We start from the raw sequence: 27726 nt of genomic DNA on the forward strand, positions 1-27726 counted from the left end.
ACAGTAGCAAACTTTCACTTTGTTAATAATTTTGCTTAATTTCCTTTTTGTGGACAGCTTTACAAAATAATGTTTAGTGCAAACAAGAATCACCATATTTGTCATATTTCTAAATAAGTAATTCTTTGTATGGGTACACAATTGAAATCAGGAGACAAAACCAGATGAACACCAGACAAAAGCTGATGAGTTAGAGACATACTCAGATGCATTAGAGACAAAAGTTGATGCGTTATTCAAACCAAGCTTGGGTTAGGGGCAAAGATAGGTGGCAACGACCTTAGGAAACCAAATTGTTATACAAGCAATAACATCAGGTTCGGTTGATCTGCACATTGAATTAAATTTTCACATCTCTTTTATTATTTTATGTTTAAAGTTGTAACGTTTCTTTGCCAACAAAGTAGATGCAGTTGGATAATTGTCTTTTTTGCATTTTCAAAACTAAATACATCTCTGGGAGTGCGGTTTTTGCCTCTTCCCCGGCTGGGAACATATTGAGACATAAAGAAAGGTCCGCCAGCGCCGAAGTACCAGCGTAATGATATTAACATTAGAGGGTCGTAAAGGTAAACGACTCGCGCGCCACAGGACCGCGCTTGTAAGCGGGCAGACACATACATATTCCCACGGCACTAAACACCTCTCTAATGACCAGCGCTAACGCAAACAGCCGGGCCCCCGGTTGGTCATTGCTCCTGTCTCTGCAGCTGGTTTCTTGCTAAGTCTGTTTTTGTCGTTTCTTCCTTAGGCATCCGATCGGTCCTTTCTTGGCCGGGTCAAGCCAAGGGATCGGTGCAGGGTGCAGCATTATCCCACGTGCAATTACTTTTTCCCAAACGACGGTGGCCGACCGGGCCACAAACTGACGGATGGCGGCATCAGTCCAATCTACCGAAAACGAACGGACACGCGCGTGAGTTCCGGGCGCGAAGGAGGAGAGACATGGCGGGACCAAAAGCCGGGGTGCGTGCGTTTGCGTAATCGTTTGTTCGCGCCGGAGCGCCTTCTAAGGTGCAGAAACGTCATGGACGCCGGCCGCTAGAGCGCACCCACCACGAGACGAGCGGTAAGAAAGGCAACCTTCGACATCGAAGAGAAAGGCACGACCGCCTGTGTCTGGTGGCCACTCGATGCAACTAAGCAAACGCGAGGCGTACAGGAACGCGTGCGACGTTGGATTAGAAATTGAGCCGCAATCGAAAATGAAACTGTCAACAAAATTAATCTCGATCAACGACGTAACTAGGTAAGCTTTTGGAGAACTTAGGCGACTCGTGACATGGCTCTTTCATGTTGTTTAATATCTGAACATATGATCACGTTCTTTTGATCATAATGAGCAAGTCAACATAAGGATGTTATTATTTTTCTGATTCATACACACTATATTAGCTTGTAAAGTGTTATAAAATAAATAAAATTATCAACCAAAATTGACTAATGAGACGCAAAATAGACTAACAATCGAATTCATTCCTTTGCTTCAAAATACCAAAAACGCCAAAAGAAAGTAAACAAATATACTAAAATTTCGGGGATTTGAAAAAGTTTCAAAAATGGTGAATTTATAACAGATATAAAAACAGCGGTGAAAATGACTGCTAAAAAGCATTCTAGGATAACGGAACTGGTCGAGCAGAAAAATCTGAAAAATGTTAGATGTAGCTTTGGATTTTTAAAAAGGCCTATTTTCTTTTAATAAAATATTCAGCCGTTTTCGAGATATTAAAATCTGAAATAGCATTGCGGTCAAAATGACCGTTATTTGGGTTCTAGTGTTAAGAATATCTAATGAGTTGTGTTCTATTTTACAATAATGTTTAACGTGGGAACAATGAGTCCATGGTAAAACAAAGGAAAAATCCTCAACCCTACTCCTATGGCTTACGATTACTGTTGGCCGCATCTGAACCTTCCGAAAGCATGCGGTAAGTGCAAGTATAGAAAATACATGACAAAAATGTACATATTTTAAAGCCTTGTAATTAGGCGGGTACCTTTGTGAATTTCTTATTGGCCGTCGAAGCCAACAACGATGGATGGTACCTTTGGCATATATTTTGGGATTTAATAAAAACTAACTACCGCGAACGAAGGGCAAAGTCCCGAACCCAAAGTTCGACGCTCAAGAACGACCTGGAAAAAAGAAGATCCACGCCCGATACGATCTCGTGCGATGACGTACCTTCTTCCCAGGGCGGTCTTCTCCCGAGAATCAGGTCAGCAAACTGGTTTTGCACCTTGACAGCGAGAGAGAGAGAGAGAAGGAGATGAAGGCTAAGCGCACCAAAGGGAACTATTTGGAGGGTTCGACGGGTTGCGCGGAGGGACACAACTCAAGGGCCACCACTGATGACTGGGCTCGAGTCGAGGAGTCACAAGACGACAGCGTTCTCCGAGCTGACCGGAGCATCGGAGGAGAAACGGAGGGACGGCACCCCCGGTGGCGGACACCGGTTCACGTTGGCTTCGGTTGCTCTCGAGGGGGCAGAACCCCCCTAGAGGTTCTTGGAAATCGACGAAAAGCAAGAACCGGTTTTTGCGGCCCAGACTTGACCGCTTCTCGGGCGATGCCTGACTCTGACACGGATATTGCGGTGTCCGGCCGGCGCTGTTTGCTCTGCGTCAGACAGCAGCTATGTCAGCATATTTTAGTATTTCCTTCGCAGCGTTTGTAGCGCTCCGAGACAAGACAGAACACGACATCGGGAAACCTTCTTCGCCACCACCAAGGGATCGACTGCCTTGCGGTTTTCGGTGTTCGCCAATCGGCCGTTCCTCGTTCCCCGAGCCCGACCCCGCAGTTATAACCACAGCTCCCACCCAAAGCCACAGCTTGGCCACAGCCTTTCTCCATCGCAATGAAGGATTGATTTCTTCATTTCAGCGACCTTCACACAAGGAAGAAAAAAACTGCAAAAACATGTACCATCGTGCGGCCAGAACGTTGTGGTTCAAGGCGGTACTGCTGGCCATCGTTCGGCCGAGGTTTTGGTGGATTCTACCTAATTTGGAACAACACAACACATTCGCGCCCGTTGCGTGATTCACAGACATGATAAATCAAACATATCTCGTTTAAAAAATGGTCGATCGTTTATCTCGTGAGATTATGGTTCTCATTTAGCGCTCGGGCAGCAGGGGTGTGGTGTTTGCTAATCCCGATTTCCCTTTCAATAAGAATTCCAACCTCCCAGCGGGATTATTCTGAGGAATTGCAAGTTCGCGTCTAACTCTAGCGAGGAGCTAACTTCTTGCCTTAACAACTTTTGTGTATTGGATTTTTTTCAGATGGTGGTATATCTTTTAGTGCTGTGTCCTACGAATCTTTTGGCGAGCTTCATTGATATGAATCTTTCTCCTAAGATTCATTCAGATGGATTCATGAATCTTTCATCTAAGATTCATTCAAATGGATTCATGAATCTTTTGGGATTCGAATCTTCAAACTTTTATGAATCTTTCGAGACCTTAATGAATCTTCACAAATTATTGGATATATATGGATCTTGTATCCCTCTACCCATTTTTTGCTCATCACTTTTCATCAATTGATGAACCCGTGAGATTCATTAAAAAGTAAAGTAAAGAATCATTCAGCTTCATGAATCTGAATCTGAATTACACAACCCCAAAATTTTTTTTTTGTATTGATACCATTCAGCTGTTTAACTTATTGCCAAAGTATTATATCTGTTTTCGAAGTAGCTCTCTTCGGTTCCAAAATGAACGACTTGTTTATTTTTAAAACACCGTTTAAAATAGCTCTAAGGAAGCAGATCTTCCGATTGCCACCATATCGTAAACGGCGCTAGAAGAGCGAGTTGAAAATGTCGCGCTCCAAAAATAGAGACAAATATACGCTCTTCTGACAGAAACGCACATTTCCGCACTGGGTTTTCCGAAACCGCGCACCAAAAAACTAGATCCTCATCTTATATAAATAAATTCCTGGTGCAGCGCTGTATCTTTGCGTCGGCGCAAACTGTCCGCGGATGGACGGATTTATCGATCGAGAACACAGTAAGTTGTGGTACCACAACCTTGGATCTTCTTACGCGAAGTACATTGCTTCCTCATGTGTTTCTTGTAATAAATAACATGAGGTTATAAGGTTTCTTCTAGCCCATCGTGAGAAACCCCGAAGGGATGGAGTATTCCCCATCAGGACTCCTCAGGATAATTACTTTGGGTAGGGATATGTGCCGGATTGAAACACTATCCACCATCGCTAGGTAACCACCAGTTCTAACCAGTGTACCTCCACTGTGTTCTATGTGTCCTAACTCCCAACTCCGCAGTACGATGAATCCTTACCAATAGTCTTCAACTTTTGCAACACGCTTTTAAACCCTCGTTCCATCCCGCTCCGGGACCGCACGATCACATCAGTGGACGCAGGAAATGTGATCTCCCTCCGGCTCGGGTATGACCAGCACCGTACATGTTATTGCACTAGCGACGAGTGTTGCGAAGATTGGCAACGAAACGAAACGTCTCAACCTTGGCCAGCAATTCTATCTTTGGTGCAACATAATCTAAAGGTGTCTCCGCCGTTCGTGTTCGCGCTCGTGCCATCTTGGCCGGGTAAATGGCACGCCAATGCACGGACAGCGTCGCTTCACCGAGCGCCAAGGTATCAACTGAAACGTGGTTTATCGGATTTATGTGCGGGTTGTTGTCGTGTAATCTGCTGAACAGCGAACACAGCCGTTTACCTTGGCGTCGAGAGCTGGGCGACCCGTACACATGTATCGTCCCCTTTGCTAAACCACTGACGGATGTGCTTTGTTTCGACGAGCCATCTGAAGGGCGACAAGCAAACTGTCCTGCAATGGGGGAAACTTTCCGAAAGGGAGAAGCCTTAAAGTGGGTAGGAAAGAATGGCGCTGTCTTTTGTCAAGGCGGTAAGCATTCAAAAAGACCAGTGCCTACATTTCCATTTCGGTGGTCCTGATTTCATAATCCTACAAATCGGATCAATGGAATATTTGATAACACACAAAATTAGTTTTCTTTTTCATTCAATTAATCATGCTGTGGGTCAACCGTTCAACCTTTCCTACAACCTCCTGGCCTTCCCTTTGGGAGTTCGTCATTTTCTTTCCCTTGCTATACATCCTCGCCTTACATCCATCCATTCCGTGGTCCGCTCTTTAAATACCGCGCGACTACTTTCCCTGCCGCTGGACGGTAAGTTAATTAATTAACTTGATTAATTGAGCCATAATCGATTACGTGATGGGCATAACTTTTGTCCACAGCCACGGCGTAAACCTCATCCATCCGGTTATGCCCTCCCGGATGGGCTTGGGCGGATGTTCGCGGGCCCCGGCGTGCATAAAGCAATGATCAATATTTTGTCGCTGCAAAATGGAGCGAAAGTGAGTCGTTGATCACCGGTGGTTGGCTTTCTTCCTGTCGTGTCGGCGGGGGAACGGAAGGAACATAGGCCAACGTTCCATTCCACAGATTATGTCACGAAAGCGTGGAGGGAATCATAGAGTTCTTCTACAAAAAATATTCGAATAGAAAAATGCACCCATCTTTTTATGTTTTAGTAATATTAATTCCCCAGGAAAACCATCGTCGATCGTTACTTTGACAGAACCAATCATCTTTCACGAGGTATAAAATGAAAAATGAATCCCCCTGGCAAGATTGTTGTGCTGGATGGCACATCAGAGGGAAGGAAAAACCCAGCCGTCAATAAAGCCGCACCTTCGTTCGCAACACGAACGAGAGTGAGTGGGCTGTTGTTGTCGCCGCAGAAAACTAGAAGCAGAGGGAGGGGAATAAAAACAAGTAATAGAAAAACAGTAAAGCGAAACATTAGCGACACGCTGCACAGATTGTTCGCGCACCCCGCGGGTTTTGGCCCGCTGCACCCTGTTTTGCACAAATCAGTTAACTTTGGCTTGGGTATGTTTTTTTTTATTTTTTATTTTCGAAGCATTATTTTCCACTCCTCGGTTTTTCCCGCGCTCGGCCATATTCCTACAACGTTAGGCCCAAAAACGGCACACAGCATGCAGCCGCCGAGCCTTTGCCCGAGGCAGGCAACAACCAGAAAAAAAACCATTCCCTTTCGCCTTCGCCTGGATAGAGTTTCTCGCTCACGGATCGAACGAAACGAGCACCGGTTGTTGATGCACGTGCAGAGGCTTTTGAAACGAGGCGAGGCGAGAACGATCGTCGCCGCCGACCGCCGTTTGGTAGCGACGACAGTTGAGCGGCAACACAACGATCAAACGGCGTCGAACGGCCATTCGACGAACTACCTGACCTGTCAGCTGTATATCTCGTGGATCTTGAAAAAGTTCAACCACTCCGCGATCGCGCTCCTCCGGGCGACCGTTGGCTAAATTTTGGCCATTGCCTCTCATTTTTACCACCCTTCAGGGTCCGGTTGTCAAATGGTGGGAAAAGATAGACAAACATAAAACTGCTACCGCCTATAGATATGGACCATCGTCCACTCACTTTCCTCAAAACGACGAGGTAACCGATACTGGAACTACAATCAACTCGGGTTAGTTCAAACGTTATCCTTATTTGGTTCGAAAACAATTTACTTTAGAGACGATTGTTAATACGCACAGAAAATTACATTTTGTGACTTAAAGTATAAACGAAATGAAAGATATTTCATTTTCATCTTGCCCCGTTTAGTGGAAGCATGGATGAAGCGAAGCTCCGTTTGCTTTCATTTCACTTTTAACAGTTCCTTTCTTCTCCGGCGCTGCCAATAAGCGACCCGGAGTCTAACGAAGATACAGGTTTTTTTAAGTTTCACGGACCGATAATTGTATGGTATATGCTTTATTTATTTATTTCAATTTTTAACGTATCACTTGTCCCAGTATAAAAAAATGTTTTTGCTTAAATAATCCACGGTTAATTGATATTTAACGGGGACGTTGGTATTAAACTTTTTTTCCCGAATTTTAATGCAACCAAAATATCGTTTTAATTTACATTTACTTGACATTTTATGCAATGCAAAACAAGAGCAGTTAACTAAACAAACTTTTTGTGGTTCTGGACACTTATCCATCCACGTGCGGACCGGTTTTACCCAGTTCATCGTCACAAGTCCTGCGCAAGCTAAGGAACGTCTTGACACGGGGGGGGTCGTACAAAGGAAGCGTACCGCACTCTCGCACACACCTTAGACTATGACTACAACTTTCTAAAAACCGATATTTCCGACCGTCGACGACGATCGCTCGGTCGTCGGTCATTTCCTGCCTAACGCAACACACGAAACGTGCGCTGCTGGCTGGGCGAACGCACCGACACCGACACAAACATCGCATCGGGCTTGTAGTCGTCTTCGTTGAAGTGTTGTCGTCTTCTTGGACGTCTTACAATCGCTGAAGTCGCCCGAGAAATGGCTGGGCTACCAGCAGCATACACCTTACCTTAGCCACCATTTGTTAGGATCGATGGTTTGGGAGAGTAACATTAACCCAGGGAGTGCAACCCGAACGACCGTCGTGCAATGGCGAGAAGTGGAAGGTGAGGCCCGTTAATAAACGCGTTCACTAAACGCAAACCATCGGGAGCACGTGGGCCACGAGTCGGTGCACCTAATAAGACGCACGAGCGAGCCGTGCTGTAATGTCTCCGGCAGAAGGAAAGGCTTTCCAATGAATACGCAAGAGCGGGAGACTAGGGTTTTCTAATCGAATAATTTGCAGAGCTGGAGATATTGGTTGTAAATGCAAGTTGTTTCCCCCTCTTTTCAGCCAATTTTGCGGAAGGATCTACTAACGAAGAGAGATTATCTTGCACATAATAGCTAAGCATAAGTAAAAATAGAACATATGATAAATCGTTAAATAGAGACATAGCTGAATACAAAACGTTACGGCTAAGTGAACGATAGCGAATAATTATGTAAAATTTGAAAGAAAACAATTTACCAAAACAGGGCCTTGCATTAGAAGAAACAAACCGAAAATCTCAATCAAGATTGAGAAAGCAAACGGAAACAGCGGAATTAAAGAATCGTTTACAATCACCGTTTCCGGCGGTTAGATTATGTTTTTCATCGCTTTAAAATACAACCATATCATTGCTTTATCGCTAGTCGGGGAGGCGTGCGACTGTAGTACTCGTGTCTATAATTAATGTCGATGACACAGTTCCATAGCCGTCAGATCCTCTCTCCTTGATTATGATACACGAAATGGTGCGAGTTTTTTGTTTTGCCAAGTAAAGACATACACACCAAAAACAAAAAACTCAAATTCAACAAAACAAAAAGAAACAACTGTAATCTTGGGGCAACGGGAAAAGCAGCCTATCTACCAGCCCCTCATCACCACCCGTACGGCTCCAGCACTCTGGTAACGACCGGAACCAGGGCAACAAGACAGAGAGCAAAAGCCCACGACGAAACGACAGCGCGTCGAGATTCGATTTCGCTGGTTAATTTTCGGTTAGCAAAATTTAACACTTTCCAACTAGTGGACACTAGTGACGGGGGGAATGGGAAGCGGCGGAGGGCGGGAAGAAAATAAATAAATGTACTTTTCACCGAAGCTGAGTTGTTCATTTATTTAGTTCCTCGCATTTATGTTTTTGTTTACTTTAGATCTCGCGCAACATCATTCCGTTCGCGCACGCATAGCACAACATCGTAATCGTTAAACCGTACAGCTCATGTCATGTTTTTTTAAGGAGTGGCGCACACATCTCTCCACCACACGAGCGCCGTTGGCAAGAAAGCTGGCGGGAAGAAAGTTTGCGCATCCGATCTCCATTATGCCACAGAGGCCGCTAGTACACACAACATCCCGGCCAAGGGGAGGGAGTGTTATACACATAAACACACACACACACGCGGCAAGTAGAAACATTCCCCGTGACAGATGCGCTTTAATGATAGTGCTAAAGAGAAACGACTTACAAGCAGCCCACCAACCACACCACCCGGGATAAGAGCGCCGAAATTTGGCGCGACTAAATAAAACCACCAGCGAAGTTTAATTGGATTTTGATATGCCTGCACCGGGGCATGCTTTCGACAGAAAGCGGAAGAAAGTGATGGAGAAACATCGGAGCAGTGTTTGGTTTCCTTAATGTAAACTGTTTTCCACACCGATCGTGTCTCATCGGCGAAATTAAGATGTGACCGTAATTTAATTCCGGTATACCATAACGAAGTGTGGTACAATCGTTGGGTTTGCGAATGAGACGTTCATTTCACTTTTTTCATTAGCCAAATTTCTAAATTTTAAAGGCAGTTTACTGTGATTTAATCACACGGGCTGGGAATTGGGTAGATCGGAACTGAAACACACGTGAGATGGAAAAGAAAGTGGGTTATAATAAAATCGCAACAGCGAGACACACCTATTTTGGGACGAACAACAAATCACACCTTTATAAAATCAACATAAAAGCCGAATCTAAACCATGCTTCAATCACCACCGTACAAAGTCAGATCGGGGTCTTGAGTCAATGCATCATCTACAAGTATAAGAAAAAAAACTCAGTTGTCCATATGTAAAACAATCTCCCACCCCTACCGGGACGACGTAACCGGACATTCACCTTCCCGAAGCCGTGGGGGTACAGATTTAAGGATCGAATCAATCAATTTCTAATGAGTTGAATAACGAACAGCCAAAACCGAACCGAACTTTTAATCTGAGCCCTACCGAACCGAAACAAGTCTACGCGTGCTTCCGTGGCAAGGGTTTCCCACGCAGTTAGGCCAAAGGCACACACACACTCTATTTTTTCTCTCGATTGATCTTTCTATTTAATGTGGTTCCAAACGAACGTGCGCGAATTGTTTACTTACCAAGTACGAGATTGGTCAACATCAACTTTATTTTACCGCACACAAGAACACGGCCACGGTGACCGTTTTCGACTCGATGGATGCTGTGGTACTCGAATGGCACTCTCACGGAAATAGTTTATAGTTCTGAACGGCTTCACTTATGGTTTGGGATGCCTGATTCCAAAGATCTGAAATGAAACATAAAAGAGAAAGGTTAGTTAAAGTGTCTACCATTAACTGATCAGCGTATACATTATTGAAACGATCGACTTCTCACCCAATTTATATCCAATATGATTGAAAATTCAACCCGTACCTTAACATAAGGTAACCAACAATAATTGCACAAACAACATGTATCGATTTAGTTCTCTAAATGTATGGCTAAGCTGTACGATAATTTCATTTCTAAACCCCATAATGCCAGGCCGAAAGCGGGCATTTAGGTTAAGCGTAGATTCAACCACCATTGATGAGAACGCAACAGAAAATCAAATACGTGTTAAAAGAGCTACTCGACCGAACCTACTTCGGCCAGAGAGTTCAAGGCAACGTGAAATCATTCAAATAAATGCCCCCTTGCTGTACACGCGTGTGGGGAAAACTAAACCCGACAATCCACCACTTGATGAAACATGCCTTTGGGAGTAAATCCACCGATATAAGCCCCTTACTAAGCAGAGCCTTCACTTATGTTATCGAGAGCTTGAGGGGAAGATGACGACGGCTTCCAGCAGCATCAAGTGGCAGAGGCTGGTGCCTACCAAACACACACACGCGCACCGGCCACTTTGCTAGCTCACTTTCGTGGCTGGCTGATCGATCGATCGAGCCACAGGGCGCCCCCCCGCCCGGGGCCTGATCATCGGTTGTGAAAGTGTTTTTTACGTTCCTCGAATGCTCGATCGTGTAAACTTCATGCTGGCCAGATCGGTCTCCGGTGCAAAACGTTCGGTAAACTTTTTTGCTCAAATTGAAGCGCACAAACAAACAGAAAACCCATGACTTCCATGAAGACGATGCGCACTGATGGAGCAGTGGCCTAGCCCACCCCACGGGCAGTGGCAGGGGCGACCATATGGGATCAGTTGTAAGGCAACAAGTTGTACACAGCTGGTTTGTTTGTTTATTCCCCGGGCCGATCGGTCGATATCTCGCAGCATGAATCTCTCCTCCTTTGCTTTCTACATGGACGAGATTGGAGATTCACGAGCATGATGTACTTGCACAGCTTCAATTGTAGACGAAATCGGTGGGATAATATGAAATTCGCTTGTTTTTACAGCACCGTTCAAGATGGGGGGAGAGGTTATGCAAATGGTGCCAAATACATCTCGAATTTGACCGATGGTGTAATACTGTTTACTGTAGTGCATTTTGTTCTGCAAACATTATCGGGGTCATCTAAAAATAAAATGAAATGAGATAGCTCACGCTATTAATGAAATGCGATAGATCAAATGGTGCAGTAAAGTCTAAAACCAATGTATTTATGGCTTTTGATATGTAAGATTTTCAAGTTGCGTTTAAAATAGCGTAAGGACGCAAAATCAACTCGCATTGCTTTACGATATAGTTTGCTATACATTTTAGACAATTTACGATCTCAATCCATTGCACCATCCCGTCTCGCGTCACGGGCTTTGCGTAACGGTTATGTGAAAGTAGCGAAAGGTTTTAACTTTCCGTGCCTTACCCGACCCTGGCCGGGGTGCAGTGGCCGCTGCTGAGAGCGTTAGGTTCGCTGCCGGAATCCGCATCGTACGCCGCACGGAATGAATGAATGAATGACGGAACGATCGCCATCCAGCGGTCTATCCTCTATCGGATCGTGTGTGTATGTGTCAGTGTATGTGTGTGTGCGCTCGGAGTCGTGCAATCAGGGAGGATCTAGTTTTTCGCGGTCCTGCGATCCCTCCGCAGGGGTGCAGCAAACTTCACGGAGGCCAGCAGCAGCAACAGCATAACGTCGATCGTTTCGCTGCGCCGGATTGGCCAATTTATTATCGGCTGTAATCACCACCAAATCGTTCGGCCCGCGGTTAGGTCTCGGATGGTCATCGCATTGTGGCCCGGCAGGGATTTACTGCGTTTTTTTCTGCTCTCCGCGGAATGCGAAATGTGTCGAATTGCACGATCACGAACGTTGAGGAAAGCCCCGGCCCGATCGGGAGAGTAAAAGCGCAACCAACGATAATGCCGTAACAGGAGATTGTTAGTTTCTTCCGCACCGGCAATTACGAAATTACTTTCTTGAGGTGAGGTCAAGATTACCGAGCCACGCGCTTTTGGCAACGATACTTTCTAGAAGGGCTGATTACTATCCAGTTGTAAGAAATCATTGCCTGGCAATTTGATTAGTTTTTAAGATATCTGCTAAGCTGTTGAAACTTTCGACATGCTTAGACACAAGACACGTGTTTAGTTAATCTAGCAACGTAACTTGGCTGATCTTAGCCGTACCAATTACTACCTTGATGACTGATAACTATCCATTATTCCAAGTGTGATTTTAAATGTTTCTTATTGGACTTAAATTTGAACTAGGTTGGCCACATCAATCCGGCATTGTTCCGGGTGCCGGTTGATGTTAACTGAATTTTAAGAAAATTTTAGTGAATTAAAAAAACACAACAAATCTCAATTCTTATCTGATTTGTTCACGATGACACACGATATCTCGTGAATCTCATCTCGTCAATAATCCAGTTGCAAAATAACATGTTTACTTTGGATTTCCAATAACTACATTAAATAAATTAAATTTTCAACAGGTGTCAAAATATGGTGCACCATACTTCAAACATCCCGAATTTTAGTAATTTTAATTACTTTTCGAAAAAGTACAAAGTGAGTTAGATACCATTTACATTTTAAAAGTCTTTTTTTTACTCCATGGAGGATGCAACAAAAGTCGTTCAATTTTAGGTACATTTTTTCCATTTCCGGTTTTTATTAACAATAAAAATATCATTACTATATTTTTTGCAAAAAAAGCAGTAAATATTTTCTGAGCCTCAATGTCAAACTAAATTTCAATTGTTATATTTTTGCTGCTTTTCTAGCCGTTGTCTGAATAATAACAGAAACCAAAAACAGTAATTGAGCAATCACATAAACGAAACCAATTATCTATATCGACGAGAAGTGAAAACTACTCGGAATCAATCTACATCCGAACGTCTCGACTAATCCGTTGAACTCCCCCATTTATCATATTCAATTTGTTTGATGAGTAAATGATCTTAATTACACGCACTCTATCATTAGGCCCTAACTCGTTTCAAACGATATCAATTATCACCAGCAACGAGAACACATGGAACTGACTCGCACTGCTTTGTGGCCGCCAAAACAATCATCAATCGATACCGTCCAGCAGTGGGGATCGAGGAGTCTCACTTTCCACCAACGAAAACGCAACAACAAACCAGCGCTAAATCGCTGTTCTGTTTGCAGCTCAATAGGTAAAAAGGTATCCGGCAAACGAACGCCGAAATTAAAGCCGGAAATTTTCCATAACCGCGAATAGGGAAACAAGTATTGTAGAACGTCGTGCTGCAGAACCTCTGGCACTGTGGTGTGGATGGTTGTTCGGCTGAAAATTGGGCAGTAAATTAGGTTTCCGTTTTGAACCCATTAGATGGGCAGCGCCATACTGGCCACCGCACGATAGGCGAGGCTAAATAACCTTCACACAACAACAGCACAGCCCGCAATTATAGCTGGCATCGTTGAATGAAATGGAAAAATCTTGTCACGGTTCAGTAGCAATGAATAAACTTCCTGAACAGTTTTACAGTATCGGTGAAAAAAGTAGGAAAGTAATACGATTGGGTGAACCATAAAAATGTCGTTTTTCTAGCTTGTTGTATGCCAAGTAAACAATTTTTGATTATAACAAAAATCTTTCAAGTTATTAACACTAGCAGTGCTAGGATTTTTACCCAAGCAACTCTACCGCGACCAGTAAAATCGAAGATCTGGTATGTTTTAGAGAATAACATAAAAAAATGAATGTAAATAGAAAAGAAATAAATTAAGCTTTTAATATTACAATAAATAACTGGATATTTGACAAAACTTTTAGTGATTTCAATACATTTAGTAAACACATTTAGTCGAACTAATGCATCAACTTCAAAATGCACAACTTTTCAACAACTGCACCATTTCACTTATTAATTTGCACGCTAACTGTACAAAAATGGTTACAACAATTGCAATTAAAAACTAGTGGATTTACCAGCTTTTAATTCGGATTCCAAAAACGTCCAACAACTTATCTTTTCAGGTGATCGAAGTATCAATCGTTTGGCATCGTTTGGAACAAGCTAGTTAGTTCAACGTCCAGTGAGAAAGTTCTCCCGTTTAACATTTGAAAACAACAATCAAAGATAATCTAAATCACAAATATTTTGAGGCGATAGAGTAGAAGGATGTGCAAACTTTTATATAACATTTTTGATCCTTTTAAATGGATCAGAGCGAACTGTGATAAACCGATCATTTTAAATGGAACATACCTAACTCTAGACACATTGATAGGAAAACGGTAGAAGCAAATCTGAGACTTTCATATGGAATTATAGAGTAAGTTTACTCATTTTAAAAAATCATCTTATCTACAGCGGCTACATTAAAATTGTTCTGCCATTATCAATCAAGCGCAACAAATGGCCATGTGTCTTATCAGCTACTAACTATATTCCCATGTCCCTTTGCCATACAATATAGTGTGAAATAAGATAACCCCCGGTTAGTAGGTCTGCCGGATTGAAGCTATTTTCTCGTAGCCCTAGTGACTAAAAGTCGCCAGTCTGGAGAATTTTTATCAGCACACCAAAGTAGAGAACTGTTGTTTATGGAGAAATAGCAGCGCCGGCGTAAATAAAACCCATACTACCCTCGCAGACCACCGGTCTCTGTCATGCACTATTTTTAATTCATCATCTCTCGTCGTCAACAGCTTGGGCGAAGTACATATCAAGTGGCCATAGTCGCGGGTTTGACTGACTTGCGAGTGTCGGTGGTCGCATCCGCCGTTCGTTGCCCGTTTTCGCTAACGATATGATAATTTCAAGTACCACTGATTATGGAACCCCGCCTCGGTTCAGCTTTGTCGGCCTTTTACCACGTTCACACCGCAGATAGCACGCAGATGGTCGTTTGTTAAGTATTCGTAAGCACGTGGAACGACCAACGTTACATCCCAACGCTGTTACCGAACCCTTTAAAAACAAAACTGACCAACAGCAGGTTAATCGTACATCAGAGCTGTGGTCACTGTTATTAAAAAAAAAAAAAATGGAGCAACCAGGTTGAATGTCGGAAAGGGAGATCTATCCAATGTGACTTCTTTTAAACCCACCACTAGAGAAAGCCAGCGACCGGGCATATCATCTTGTTTGTTTATCTAATGAACTGCCTCCGGTCCTAATCCGGTCGTTCTATTTTATGGGATTGAATTTCGTTTACTTGACTTCGTGCGTCTTTGGAGTTCAGAAGCCGATTTCCCTAACTGTGTGCCCGTTAGGTGGAACTTATGCGTAGCCTAGTTCTCACGCTGATACCAAATGATCAAAGCAAAGGTGGAAAGAGGAAATGAGATTTCCATTGACACCCTTTTCGGTACCATCATCCCATTTCTCCTGTATCCTTCGGGATCTCATTTCCGCAGCCAAATATTGTTTGACCTTTACCTGCTCTCTTTTGGGATTCGTTTTTTTTTTCTTGCCCTATCTACCAAAAGACCATGAAGGAGTCACCTTCGATATCCTATCTGAATATTTTAGGACTGGGAAAAAAGATGTAAAATCCCCATACTAATCGAAAAACATATTAACGATGACGCCCATGAGATGCACCGCAGGACCGTTCCCCGGTAATACCCTTTGGTCCACCGATGCAACGATGATGTTGGATTTATTATTTACCATTGCAGTCATTTGTGTTGTAGACAGCGAAATTTGATCGGATGAACCGAAAATTCTTGGAAACGATCTCATCAAAAATCCCCCGCTTCGACTAGTCATGCCCGGGGAAGATTCGTCTCTTGAATCTTGCTGGAAGCGAAGTCAAGTGAGCTTTTGCTTCCAGTGTTCCATGCCAGCTCATCAAGGTGTGGGCAGCGACGAACATTGGACGAAGGTCAGTGTTTGAAACTTCTGTAAAGGGCTAGGGGCCCATGCATACGACGTAAAACCTGTTTGAAGCGAGACACACCATAAGGGCACCTGAATGGTCAACGTGCGCAGCGAAGCGTGGAGACATCACCGACCTGAAGTTGAGGAACATTTCCTCTCACTTAACTTGAGTCAGAAGAAAAATGTATCTTGGGGAAAATGAATTTCCATTTGAGCAAATAATCAAAATAGCATTCACGGATGCAAACCTGTTGTTACGATTGGTTGCTATGGTAACACTGGTCAACAACAGTTGTCCCGAACCACTCGAGATGTTTCCTTTTTTTCAAAGCAACTTCGTAAGTAGAACTGCTTTCCGAAGATGGGAAAACTTTCCCAATTGAAGGAGCCAATTTTACTCTCCACCGTTAATGGATACTCTCACTTCCCCGCAATCGACTTGATTGCACATTGTTTTTATCCATGCCGGAGGCACAATGTCACACGATTATTCCACTTTACTCCTGAGCGATTGAAGGAGGCGTGTCGGTGTCTTAATTGAATCCATGTGACCCCAAGGGAGCACGGCATCGACATCTAGGGCAGCATCATCATAGGTCCAAATTTGCCAACCATTGCCATTCGTCCGGTCACTCTTTCCGTTCGCTTTCTTCTGCCGCTCATCGACTCAGCCGGTTTGATCGACGTTAAGTCAATTAAGTGCGATTGAACCTGCGTGAACTGGGAAAAAGTATCACGCGCACTGCGCGCTGCCTATTAAGGGTTGGCCAGTCCAGAGAAAGGTGACGTCTCAATGCAGCAGACCTCCAACGAATCCGAGGATGAATCATCAATCTGCGGGGGCACGTTGATAAATACTTACCGCACACGGTTCTTATGGCGTGTCACAAAAAACAGCTTTTGCCAGCCGGTACCTTGCTACGGCTGCTGGCGATAACACTGCACAAGCACGCTCAAATTATCACAACCACACGCTATAGAAATATTCACGCTGCAACCAAAACAGGATAACGCAAGGAGAAACGATGAAATCAATAAGTAAGAGAACAAATGCGGGAAGAAATTTATACTGCACGTCCAAAAAGGAGTACAGAAAAACGGCAATCGGAAGACGTCAGGAGAAAAGCGACCGTCGGATCGATCGCTCGATAGCGCCTGGGCAATAATGATTCGACCCCAAAAAAGAAAGGACTCGGAAATTGGCACGGCGCCGTAATTTAACCGAGGAAGAAAATTATACGCTTCATGACGGAAACGACGTCCACGGCGACGAATGGACTCGATTGTCCCGCGGCAGCAACATCAAAGGCAACCAGGCCCACGACGATGCGAATATGCAACGATGTGGGAGAAGAAAACAACAAACGAAGCACCGCAGCGAAATTCAGTTTCCAGTGCATAGAGGCTGTGAAGCACAAGCGCTGTCCATGTTCACACGGGTTTTCGCGAGCCGAAGACCACCAAATTGGCAATGTTTGGCGGAACCTACTTACTTCTACTCAATCACGATTTACTTTTTGTGGCACAAAAATTCGCACACACCGTTCGCGGTGACTGTCGGACGTTGACTGACGGAATTACGGTACAAAGTAGTGTTGGCTGAATCGGGACTCGGAAGATTCGAAGATTCGATCCCTAGACGGATTCTAAGGATTCGAATCCCATTTGACGGATTCTAAAGATTCGAATCCCATCTGATAGATTCTAAAGATTTGGATCCCATTTGACGGATTCTAAGATTTGATTCGATTCTGACTTGATCCTAAACTGTTTGAATCGACTCACAATGATTTGAGTCGAATTAATCACATAACGAGTCGTTCTAGAGACAATGTAATTGATTTAAGTTTACTCAAATTGAACGCTGGGTAGAATGTCCAATGGACATAGATTGAGTTTTTTGCGCGATTTGCAAGTTTTGCTGTAGAAAAATTCCTGGAACCTATTTTTTACAAAGAAATGCAGTAGAATGTTCATTATCCGAGTTGTTCTACCCAACCAAACCCACTTCATCAGGACCAGACCATTTTTACCGAATTCTGTATCGGATTCTGGGGATTCAGATTAGACTATGTTATAATTCACATTTAGCTGTCATTTCAACACGTTTGAACTCCCTAAGATTTCACGCTTGTTTAATCTCTTTCGGCATCCTGTTATACCATTGTACTCCTTAGCAAAACAACGAATTTCGGGCGTTTACAGACAGATAGCCGGGAAGTCTTGGCTCACCGGCATTACGAGTGTGAGTCCTAACTACTATCCGTTCCCCCAAATACGCTGGTACCAGGCGTTTCAAAATTTTGTACACAAAGACCACAGTTCCAAAGGAACACTATCCGCTGCTTGAACTGTTCCGACTGTTTCTTGGATTGGGATTCGGATTTGGGGATTTAGTTTACCCACCACTACAAACGAAGCTGCGCGCCACGGTTGTGGATGCAACAAGCTTCAAAAACCTTGGTCACAACTGTAAATAATGGCTAAATTAACTAATTTTTCAATAACTTTTTAGTGGCTTGGCCAATTTTCGCGCCAGACCTATTAAATGAAAGGTCTTTTAAAGACTGATAATTCTGTGCAACAAAGACTCTTCCGCATGCGTACTATTCATGTCATGTCTATTCTAAGTTACAAAAGCAGCCCTGCAAGAAGCGTTACGATACGTTACGTGCAAAGTATACAATGTTATTCTTTTCCTCCCTTTTCTGTTTTAAAAATGCATTATTAGAAGCGATTTTCCTTCTCTTATCTTAACAATAATGCACTTCTCAAGTTATGAAAACATTTGTTATCATATGTAACGGTCATATAAAAAAAGTAAACAATTTCTCGTCGTGACAGCGTGCTATTGTTTTTGTTTTGGACATGATAGTGACACAACCACCTGCAATCGCGGATCCCGTTCCATCTAGATAACACGCCGGGAGGCGGAGTAGAAAAATTGGCCTCAAAAGTTCGGCGCGCGCGCTACGTGCTTCGTACAAAGGATATCCTACTAGGGATATCGCTTGTATTCCACGAGAACGAAGGAAAGAAACGGTAGGCGGCGCACGTATTGATGGGAGTTGGTGTGCGCATAAGTGCAGCAAAACGTTCTAGTATACCGTCGAGGACAAAGACGACGGTCGCCAAGTGCGCCAGTAAGGAGTGGTAAGCAAAACTCAATTTACCACACGACACGGAAGATGAATTGGCACCGATGTCAAACGGGGAAATAATAAACCATCGCATAGCCGTCTCGTGATGGGTTGGTTGGAGCTCATAAACGAAAAAAAAAAAACACATTTCACAAGGGCCCACAGGAAAAGGATAGGTGAAGTAGATCGTTCGTGTGGGAGCATTAATTAAAATTAATTCTGTCATCGTGAAAATACCACATCGGGCAATCTACTGGCATACCAACCCATCAAACGATACGGCGGAGACGAAAGGCGGATTATTCGACTATTTACAAACATGGCAAGGCAAGTAAAAAAAACCATGTGATATTTACCGTTTTGTCGCAGGAAAATTCACAACAAGGAGGCCACCGGCTACGGAACACGCCCGCCAGTTCGTTGGTCAGGTGCATACTCGACCGCCTGTAGAGACCACCAGGAAAGTCGTCCAAAGAGCTAGGAGTGCCTGCCATTCTGATCGATAATCCCTTGCTTGTGGATTTATTTGTATTTTTTGTTTGTTTGTTTTTATCGGTATGCAGTATGAACATAATATCAACGAGAGGCATCCACCAACAAGCCATCAAAACGATAGACCAAGTGGTGTGTGTCGCGAGGAGAAACCGATGCCTGCTGAGAAGAAAATAGAATAATGAAAACGAACGAGACGCTTGTAGTAGGTGTAGCAAAAGAAGCCACAGCAACTGCGACTGCGGCAGTCGACAGTCCGTTAAAGATCGTGAGCAAACAATTTCTCTGCTGCACTCCGGTTCGATCGATCCGGTGGCATGTGAGTAGTGAACGAGGACAATCGGTGCACCGAATGCTGGACGCAGTTTCTTTTTATTTTATTATTTCTTTCGTTTATTCTTGCATCGTTGCGTGATTGATTGTGGTGGACACATCGGTAGGGATTGCTGAGCGAAACTCTAACGTGGGACGAACAGGCACGATTGCTGGACGCTACCGTCGACCATCCACTAGTGAAACGCTACCCAGTCAGTGTTGCATATCAGGCCGCCTTCCTGAAGTTCGTTATTGAGCAGCTTTCGAAGATGAATGTTGAGCAGCACGACCGACTTTACGAGAACTACTGTGGAATGCTTGCGTCCGGTGCGGAACTCCCTCTGGACGATCCGTCCATTGGGTTGAGCTACAAACACTACGAGCTCCCGCATGGTCAGGGTGTAATTTCCCTAAAGGAATCCGGGGCGTTTGTGTCGGACGGAACGACGGGGCTCTGTAGCTGGCAGGCCGCTAAAGCGCTCTGCGAACACATATCCAACAATCGAGACGATTTCCAGGGGCGCAACATACTGGAGCTCGGTTCGGGTGTAGGGCTGGCCGGCATTTATCTCGCAAAGTGCTACGAACCATCGATCGTGGTCATGTCCGACTGTCACGGATCGGTGCTAAGCGCTTTGAAGGATAATGTGAGGCTTAATTTCCCAAACGCGGCGCACGTAGATTGCGATAATCCGCTGGTCAGTTTACTGCTGGACAGTGGCAATACGCTGATCGGTGTTATGGACCTCGATTGGCAGTACGTGAGCGCTTCAAATCTCAGTCAGCTGATCGAACCGGATGTGATCGTGGCGGCGGACATCGTGTACGATCATACACTCTTCCCAGCACTGCTCTCGACACTGAACTACATATTCTGTCTGTCCAACAACCGGTGCAAGTTTGTGCTCGCCTGCACCGAGCGCAATCAGGACACATTGAACGAATTTCTGCAGCTGTTGAGTAAGTTCGCCCGAAAAAATGTAACATTCAAATATGTTCCCTAATTTAACGCCGAATACCACTGTCTCTTCCTTTCAGTTACTGCCAAGTTTCGAATCAATGAGGAAACGGTTTCACCATCTCGCCACTTTCACTGGGACAGCAGTGCGTCCAACATACGCATCTTTACGATATCGAGAGCATTCACTTAAAAAACGAATTCCAGACTACTTTTACCTATCTATCGGCACCTTGGCCACATTCTCCGATTGGAAGCCCTTTCACACTATTCTTGAAAACAAGTCTCGCTTGAAAAAAAAATCCATCCTTCGCTTTCATTTTTAAAAACATTTACCTTAGAATTATCTTCATACGATATCAGAACCCTCTTTCAATCCACTATCTTCTATATAACGCTAAGCAACAAAGCAAAAACAAAAAGTCTTTAAAAAAACACACACACAGGATGCTTAACCATGAATGATCAACAAGTAGGCCTTGGCTTCATATCCTCGAGCAATGAATGGATCAAGAACATATGATACAACACATTTACACAAACACAGACAGACAGTGCACGGAACGGAAAGTATAAAACCTCAATAACACAAAAGACAACCACGAGCGGAACAAGTAACAATTTTTATGAAACAGTCAGTTTAGTCAAGGCAAGATGTACCATGTGCTTTAGATGCTAAATATATTAGAGAAATTTATGTACTAATACGACAGGACATTGGATGTTGTTCTTTCTTTGCTCTAATGCACGGAATGCTGGACATTATGTTTGCACATCTTTGAAATCTACTATTTCATTTAAAAATATATTTATCTTTCCCACGATTTGTCTGCATTCCGCCCGGCAAGCCTTACGCTAAGTGCGAAAGATCGTCCAGTTCCGGTGGGGCTTGCGTTGGATCGCCACTGCTATCGCTACCGCCGGTGCCCAGGAATGCCGTTTTGGGGATCAGATTTGCTGCCGGTCCAGAGTGCGGCTGGTTCACGACTAGCACCTTTTGACCCAGTCCGGCGGTAGCACCGACCGTTGTTACGGTGCTTCCCGAGATGAGGTTTGGTTCGATTTTGATGGACGAAACGGATGCGCCCGGAGATCGTTGTATGATTGGACCTACAAAATCGTCTACATTTCAGTAAACGGCGTCGGGGGAGGGAAGATGTTGTTGCGGTAGAAGGGATAGGAATGGTTGAGAGTGACAATTTGTTTATTTACGCCAATGTGGTTCATGCATTTGGTTGGGCAAATCATTCCGTTTCACCTTTTCCAATTATTTTAACTGGCTTACCTTGGGAGGGGGAAGGTGTTTGCGTACGTTGCGGTACGATGACAAACTTCTGTTGCGACTGCGACGAAGTTCCACCGTGGGACATCTGTCGTTGTATCGAGGCCGTGGCGGTTATCGTTTTTGCGGCCGCTGCCGATGATATTTGAGGAGTTTGTGGACGTGAAGGTGGCGCCGTTAGAACGACCGTGTTTCCACCACCTACATTCGATGGCACGGTAATCGTGTTCGGCCCGCCGGAACTGGAGGTAGATGCTCCACCACTGCCTCCTGTGGAACCACTACTGCCAGACGCACCGGATGATGGGGAAGCGGAACGAGCCTTTACTACGCCCTGGTGAAGTGTTTGCCCTAAGCAACCGTAGTCCCGCTTGTACTCTTCCACCAAATCGGGCGGATTTCGTAGCGTTTTCAGTATGGACGGGACGGCTTTTTGCAGCATCGCCCGAATGTGTCCGGCGGCAATCTTATCCGTGTTGCTGATGGTGCTCGTCGTGCCTTGCAGCAGTGGTTCCACGCGCTCGGAGATGAATTTTAATCTTGGAATGATAAACACCTTGATCACTTCCGTACCCAGCTCAGAAAGGCCTTCGAGGGCACCGTACATTGACGAAAGTGGGGTTTTGTCGTTCGTCAAGGCTGCACTGAACAGGCGCGTAACACGCGTCTGCAGATTATTGGTAGAGGTGTTGAAGGTTTTGCAAATTTGTGCCATCAGTCGAGCGGCAAAATCACGCAGTGCCCAGTGGTTGTCCAGCTCCGGGCGCATGCAAAGTTGGCGCGAAACGATGCAGGTTGAAACGCAAGGAATCAATTCGTGTAGCTGAAAAATACAACCAATCCAATCTCAGTAGGCATGCCACAACTGCGTTCGTTTGGAAAGCAGCGCAACTTACGTATTTTTCCAGATAGAGCGCGGGATTGTCCAAGAGTGCGCGGACCATTCGCATAAGATAGATCAACAACGCAAGGTTGTTTTGCACAACGTTTACTTTCACTCCCTCCGCTATGAAAGTGCACATTCGAGGAAGCATTTCATGCAGACCCGGATCGCTGGACAGTGATGTGAGAGCTTCAGCGCGACGTGCCTCATCGGAGCCCACGCACGCTTCCGTAATCTCCTTGTAGTACAATTGCTGCTCGACGGACAGTTCATGCTGCGCCAGCTGTTTGATTTGTACCGTTTCGGAGTTTTTCAATTTGTGCTTATTAATGGTCGGTTTACCGGTAGTATCCTTCAGGTGTGTTTTGTCCAGCTTGTGCGCCGGATTGACCGAGTCCAATGCCTGCACGTCCTTCGACAACGGGGGTGGATTTTCGGGCACGGTCGGCTGCACACCATCGACCGCCAGCCAATGCGCTCGCATGGTCGTATCGAGCGGGATCTTTGGCGGCTGCCCTTGCGTCATATCGACCAGATCGATTTCCTTTTCCTCGACGAAATGCAGCTCACGGCCACCGCCGGAAGCAAAGCGGAATGGGATAAAGTCGGGATTCACGAAACCGTACTGCGGCTCGATGTTACGCACTTTCAGCGAGTGGTCGATATCGGCGATGGATAGTTTCATGCGCTTCGAGTGGTGCATAAACTTGGCGGCATCCTGTACGATCTGCTTCAGCTTGAACGACACGTCGTCCGCCAACTCTTTCGCGGCGTCGTCCGGAAGGCTGCCGACCCCGATGCTCTCCGCAATCACCTTCATCGACTCCAGCGAGAGGTTGGTGCCATACATTGTCTTGTCCCTGTCGCCCATTTTGCCCTGGTGGACCGGGTGCTTTTTTACACTAACTTTGTAAAAATAAGCACTTTAAGACTCTACAGGGCGCAGCTACCACAACAAGCTAGTGATAAATTATACTGACAAATCAGTCCAAGGTGTCTATAACACAATAAAAGGTAGTGTAGTAAAAATCATGGTGACATAAGCAATGCAAAAAGTCGACAAACCAGTTTTGACAGTCGTTGAAGTGAGGCGGAAATCGACAAACGCTCGGAGGGTAATTTTTTACATTTCAAATCAACATTCCTGGATACTTAGCTAGCAGAAATTTGTGTTGAAAAGCTCCTTTCATGGGCAAGCGATACAACACACGGATTAGTTTAAAATATTTCCTTCACGGATAATCATGTTTTGGAGAATATGCTGTGCGCTTCATCAGTTGTCACAATGCTCCATCTTGCACAACCTTTACCTACATCGTACCTTGGTTTATGCCACTGCTTTTTATGCGATCCATTTTCCCGATTGCCGTCACACATTTTGTGTTGTTTAGGCTCCGCGGTCTGACGGGTGTTTTCTTTTACCTTCGACATTGGTGGCAAATACCGTCCAACGGTAGCTTCCAGGTGTGCTTTTTCGTCCCGGTTGCAGGAATTGACTGTGTGCCGTTAATACACTTTCTCCGCACTCGCATCAACCAGTGCTAACTGCTCGTACCGGTGACCGCTAAGCGCGGAGGGTAATCGATACGCAAAAATCCCGGACCTCGGCCTTCTCTTGCTCCTCCCACACCCCCTACCACCATTACCAGGGTGCGTGATCGTTGGTGTGCCCAATTGTTTCCACCTCCGGCAAAAATCGACTGTATCCTTGCATCGCGGCAGGAAAACAAGCAGCATCCCACAAACTGCACAAGACATCATAGTCAGCGAGGAAAACAGCATACCGCGTGGATCTCGTGCATGCAGTTTGACGGTGACCGTGTGTTCCGCGTGTGCGCGCTTGTTCCGCGAGGCGAAAGTCGAGTGAGTTTGCTGCGAAAATCATCCCCGGCACTGAAAACGTTGCCCCGTTGTGGTTGAAAATATTTCGGCGGAGAAAAAAAAGGTTAGTTCAAGAGAAACTGTTCCAATTTAATGGTTCGTGGGTGTTGTGCAAAGCAAAAACATCGATGCAACCCGGCATCCCTCCTCGGCCGTGACGTAGAGGTTAGAGTTGAGGTTAGACGCATGGAAAAAGTGACATTTTATCATTTTCCACATTCTTCTTTTGCAACAATTGTATTGATCCGCTTGGGGTTTTCCCACAAGGATTATCTTTTAATATCTATCTACATCAATGTGGTTTGCGTGATTAACAACCACGAATTCAATCCCAATGCATGATTTGCATCATGCATAAAGCATTATCGAACCATCTACCGAATCGATACGTAGCGTACTTGTTTAATCCATTCTGGACAACGATTTCGTTGCTCTGATTACGTACACGAAAGTACGCACACCGAATCGAATGCATAATCCCCGATGAACCCCAGGGCACCGGGAGCATTAATTAGCAAAACGTGCGTTCGTGTATAGCTGAAAAAAGCGCAGCATGTACTTTGGCCAAGTCAGGCCAATGCTACGTTGGCGGATCGCCCGAACTACCCAATGCTTTGCACATCCACTGTCCAGTTTGCCGGTTCGCTTGTTTCGACCAAACTGCGAACAACGTGTGCATGACGAGGGGAAGACCGGAAAAAAATCATAGAACACACAGAAGACACAAAAAAAGGATAGCAGGCGCATAATAGGTGCCCGGGACTGCTTCGGAGAGAATGGAGAAACCTTGAAATTTTTGACAACAGCTGTCGTAACAAGGCAGTGCGTTTTGCTTGCTAAAGCTGGAAGGGAATTATTCGGTTCCGCTTGCCTGGCTGCTGTTTATGGCGCTGCTTCGTGAACGTGTGTGCCGTCGGGACGGAAACAAAACTTTCTACAGTTTTTTTTGTTGCTGTTCATCATCCACGTTTTGCACCTTTCGGGATATGTTTTGCCAGTCCACAACAACTTTGGTACGTGTTGTTTGGTGAGAGATTGGTTTCAATCCAGTTATGTTCTGTTTGCCCGGGGACACAGTTTCACAATCTAGCGGAACATTATACAATCGATGGTTGAGCCCAAAAACTATTGGGATTGAACAGACAACGGAACAATTTATCTTCCCCTTAAGCCTCCTTTGATTTACTCAAAAACCATCCGTACAGTCGTATGCTTTGTATACGGTGGAATCTTTTGGACACCGTAAAAATAACATACACAATTAGCTTAATCATGTCGTTTGCGGTTACAGGACGGCGTGGGAAGCCAAAAAGCTTAAAGCTTTCCCAACCATGCCAGTGATAACGGTGACAACGAAACCTTGTGCTGAAGGACGGTTTCGGCCAGCAGGATGACGTAATGGTATTTACGTCATTGCCCAAGAACTGCCAATTTCCCTACGAAGGCCATTAATGAGGGGAAAGCAATCGAAACGGTGTGGGTATGAGCGATTTTTCACAGGCTATAGACAGTTTCAAGGATACCGTCTGCTAACCGTAAAAGCGAGAGAGAGAGAGAAAGAAAGAAAGTAGGAGAGGCTGAAACGTAACACGGCTGAGTTTCGACTATTTTGGCAAGGATTCATCTTTGTAAATCTGGCCATATCAATAAAACTAAGTTGGTTCCAGACCTATCATGGTTATGGCCAAGCAGAACTCGTTTGCAAGTCACAATTTTACCAAGCTTTCAACACCTCGTTTTCCTTTTTTAAACGCCTGAGTCCAAGCTTGTAAGACAAACCGATAGTGTTTAGTGGGAATGATTGTGCGTGTTACTTGATGGATTCTTTTGAGGGATCAAATTCACGGGAAGTAAATTTTTACTTACTTTCTCGTTCATACAGGGTGCGTGACGAATTTTTGCAGTTTCTGGTATTTAAAGCAATAGCATTAAAGTGGCGTCAAATTTTTCTGTATATGTATTCTATATATATGCAAAGATGAGAAATAATTTATTTAAATTTACTGCAAAAATTCGTCGTGTACCCTTTATTGCATTCAGCACTTGTTGCGTACATTATGGTTGCTTATTTCCTTTGTTTATTTGTTTATATCATTTTAAACCCATTTTGATCTTTTTTACAACTTTTATCTGATCGGCTATTTCATAATCAATATCCAATTATTATCCAGGGAAGATTCTCCATCCTCTTCCTGCATAGCACAGTTTTAGTATTTTATTGTATCGTAAAGAAATATTGTACGAACTGAAGCTAAAGCAGAAAATCGATTGAACGTTTTTCTATCGTTCTAAAAATTCTTCACGTTCCGTACATTTTATGAGCATCAAATGATCTCGGTTTTTGGTTGATAATTCCGAACACATCTGGCAGTTAGTGACCGTAATTATATCGGCAATTTTCTGCTCCATTCTACGCTAGTAAGGATAATTGTGCATTAAATTTTAGGATGCCAATAAACTGTGACCTTCAACTTTTTGTGACCGTTTTTGTTTTAATTCGTTCGGAAATGGGTGCTGTCGCCCAGTTTTGGAATTCATTGAATGTCGCCCAGATGAACCCCAAAAATCCTTGTAAATATGATTAAACAAATCCACTTCCCTTTTTCACCCGTCAACGTTTTTACACCGATGTTTCAAAGATATCAAAACACTTCGAATTAATCGGTTGGCTGCATCCCAAGCTTGAAAGACGCCATCATTGCAATTATTGCCAGAAATTTTAATTTCAATGCAGCGATGAAGAAACTAGTCGCTAGTTAGATGGCCAATGAAATAAGAACATTACGATCGTAGCCGATGGTGTTTGACATGAAAAATGTGTGAGCA

The 27726-nt window shown here is 44.4% G+C and overlaps 4 protein-coding genes across 5 annotated transcripts in view; 2 read left to right on the top strand and 2 right to left on the bottom strand.

Annotated features, from left to right (window-relative positions):
* LOC131272239 (MICAL-like protein 1) overlaps positions 1–17505 on the bottom strand; it is a 42153-nt gene extending 24648 nt beyond the window's left edge. Inside the window, exons 1-3 of the mRNA XM_058273905.1 lie at positions 17443–17505; positions 16812–16940; positions 9822–9991 (exon numbers count right to left, since the gene is read on the bottom strand). The gene's annotated coding sequence lies outside the window, so the exon portion shown is untranslated. The remainder of the gene's footprint in view (positions 1–9821; positions 9992–16811; positions 16941–17442) is intronic.
* A 1591-nt stretch (positions 17506–19096) lies between these two features.
* LOC131272553 (protein-lysine N-methyltransferase EEF2KMT) lies at positions 19097–21449 on the top strand. Its single transcript, XM_058274317.1, has 4 exons — positions 19097–19416; positions 19653–19900; positions 20022–20856; positions 20935–21449. The coding sequence occupies exons 2-4, from the start codon at positions 19763–19765 to the stop codon at positions 21045–21047; spliced, it is 1086 nt and encodes a 361-aa protein (XP_058130300.1). The 5' UTR covers positions 19097–19416; positions 19653–19762; the 3' UTR covers positions 21048–21449.
* Positions 21450–21622: 173 nt separating this feature from the next.
* LOC131271324 (transcription initiation factor TFIID subunit 6) lies at positions 21623–23962 on the bottom strand. Of its 2 annotated transcripts, none has more exons than XM_058272715.1 (3): positions 23033–23962; positions 22140–22959; positions 21623–21964 (listed from the first exon to the last, which is right to left on the bottom strand). In XM_058272715.1, exons 1-3 carry the CDS (start codon positions 23888–23890, stop codon positions 21705–21707), a joined length of 1938 nt encoding a protein of 645 aa, XP_058128698.1. In that variant the 5' UTR covers positions 23891–23962; the 3' UTR covers positions 21623–21704. The 2 variants fall into 2 exon arrangements, with proteins under 2 accessions (XP_058128698.1, XP_058128697.1); XM_058272714.1 differs by having other exon boundaries at positions 21623–21976; positions 23033–23961.
* Positions 23963–24415: 453 nt separating this feature from the next.
* LOC131260424 (sodium-dependent phosphate transporter 1-A) overlaps positions 24416–27726 on the top strand; it is a 49030-nt gene continuing 45719 nt past the window's right edge. The window contains exon 1 of the mRNA XM_058262137.1: positions 24416–24964. The gene's annotated coding sequence lies outside the window, so the exon portion shown is untranslated. The remainder of the gene's footprint in view (positions 24965–27726) is intronic.

This window comes from Anopheles coustani, chromosome 3, assembly GCF_943734705.1.
Source record: "Anopheles coustani chromosome 3, idAnoCousDA_361_x.2, whole genome shotgun sequence".
Classification (NCBI taxonomy): domain Eukaryota; kingdom Metazoa; phylum Arthropoda; class Insecta; order Diptera; family Culicidae; genus Anopheles; species Anopheles coustani.

Excerpts from the sequence above, each read along its gene's own strand:
- LOC131271324 (XM_058272714.1), bottom strand. The coding sequence starts at position 23,890 with ATGGGCGACAGGGACAAGACAATGTATGGCACCAACCTCTCGCTGGAG. Across the intron at positions 22,960-23,032 it reads CGCTCTATCTGGAAAAATAC|CTACACGAATTGATTCCTTG; the intron begins GTAAGTTGCGCT and ends TGTATTTTTCAG. Across the intron at positions 21,977-22,139 it reads AACACCTTCCCCCTCCCAAG|ACGATTTTGTAGGTCCAATC; the intron begins GTAAGCCAGTTA and ends ACTGAAATGTAG.
- LOC131272553 (XM_058274317.1), top strand. The coding sequence starts at position 19,763 with ATGAAAACGAACGAGACGCTTGTAGTAGGTGTAGCAAAAGAAGCCACA. Across the intron at positions 19,901-20,021 it reads TTCGATCGATCCGGTGGCAT|GGATTGCTGAGCGAAACTCT; the intron begins GTGAGTAGTGAA and ends ACACATCGGTAG. Across the intron at positions 20,857-20,934 it reads CGAATTTCTGCAGCTGTTGA|TTACTGCCAAGTTTCGAATC; the intron begins GTAAGTTCGCCC and ends TCTTCCTTTCAG.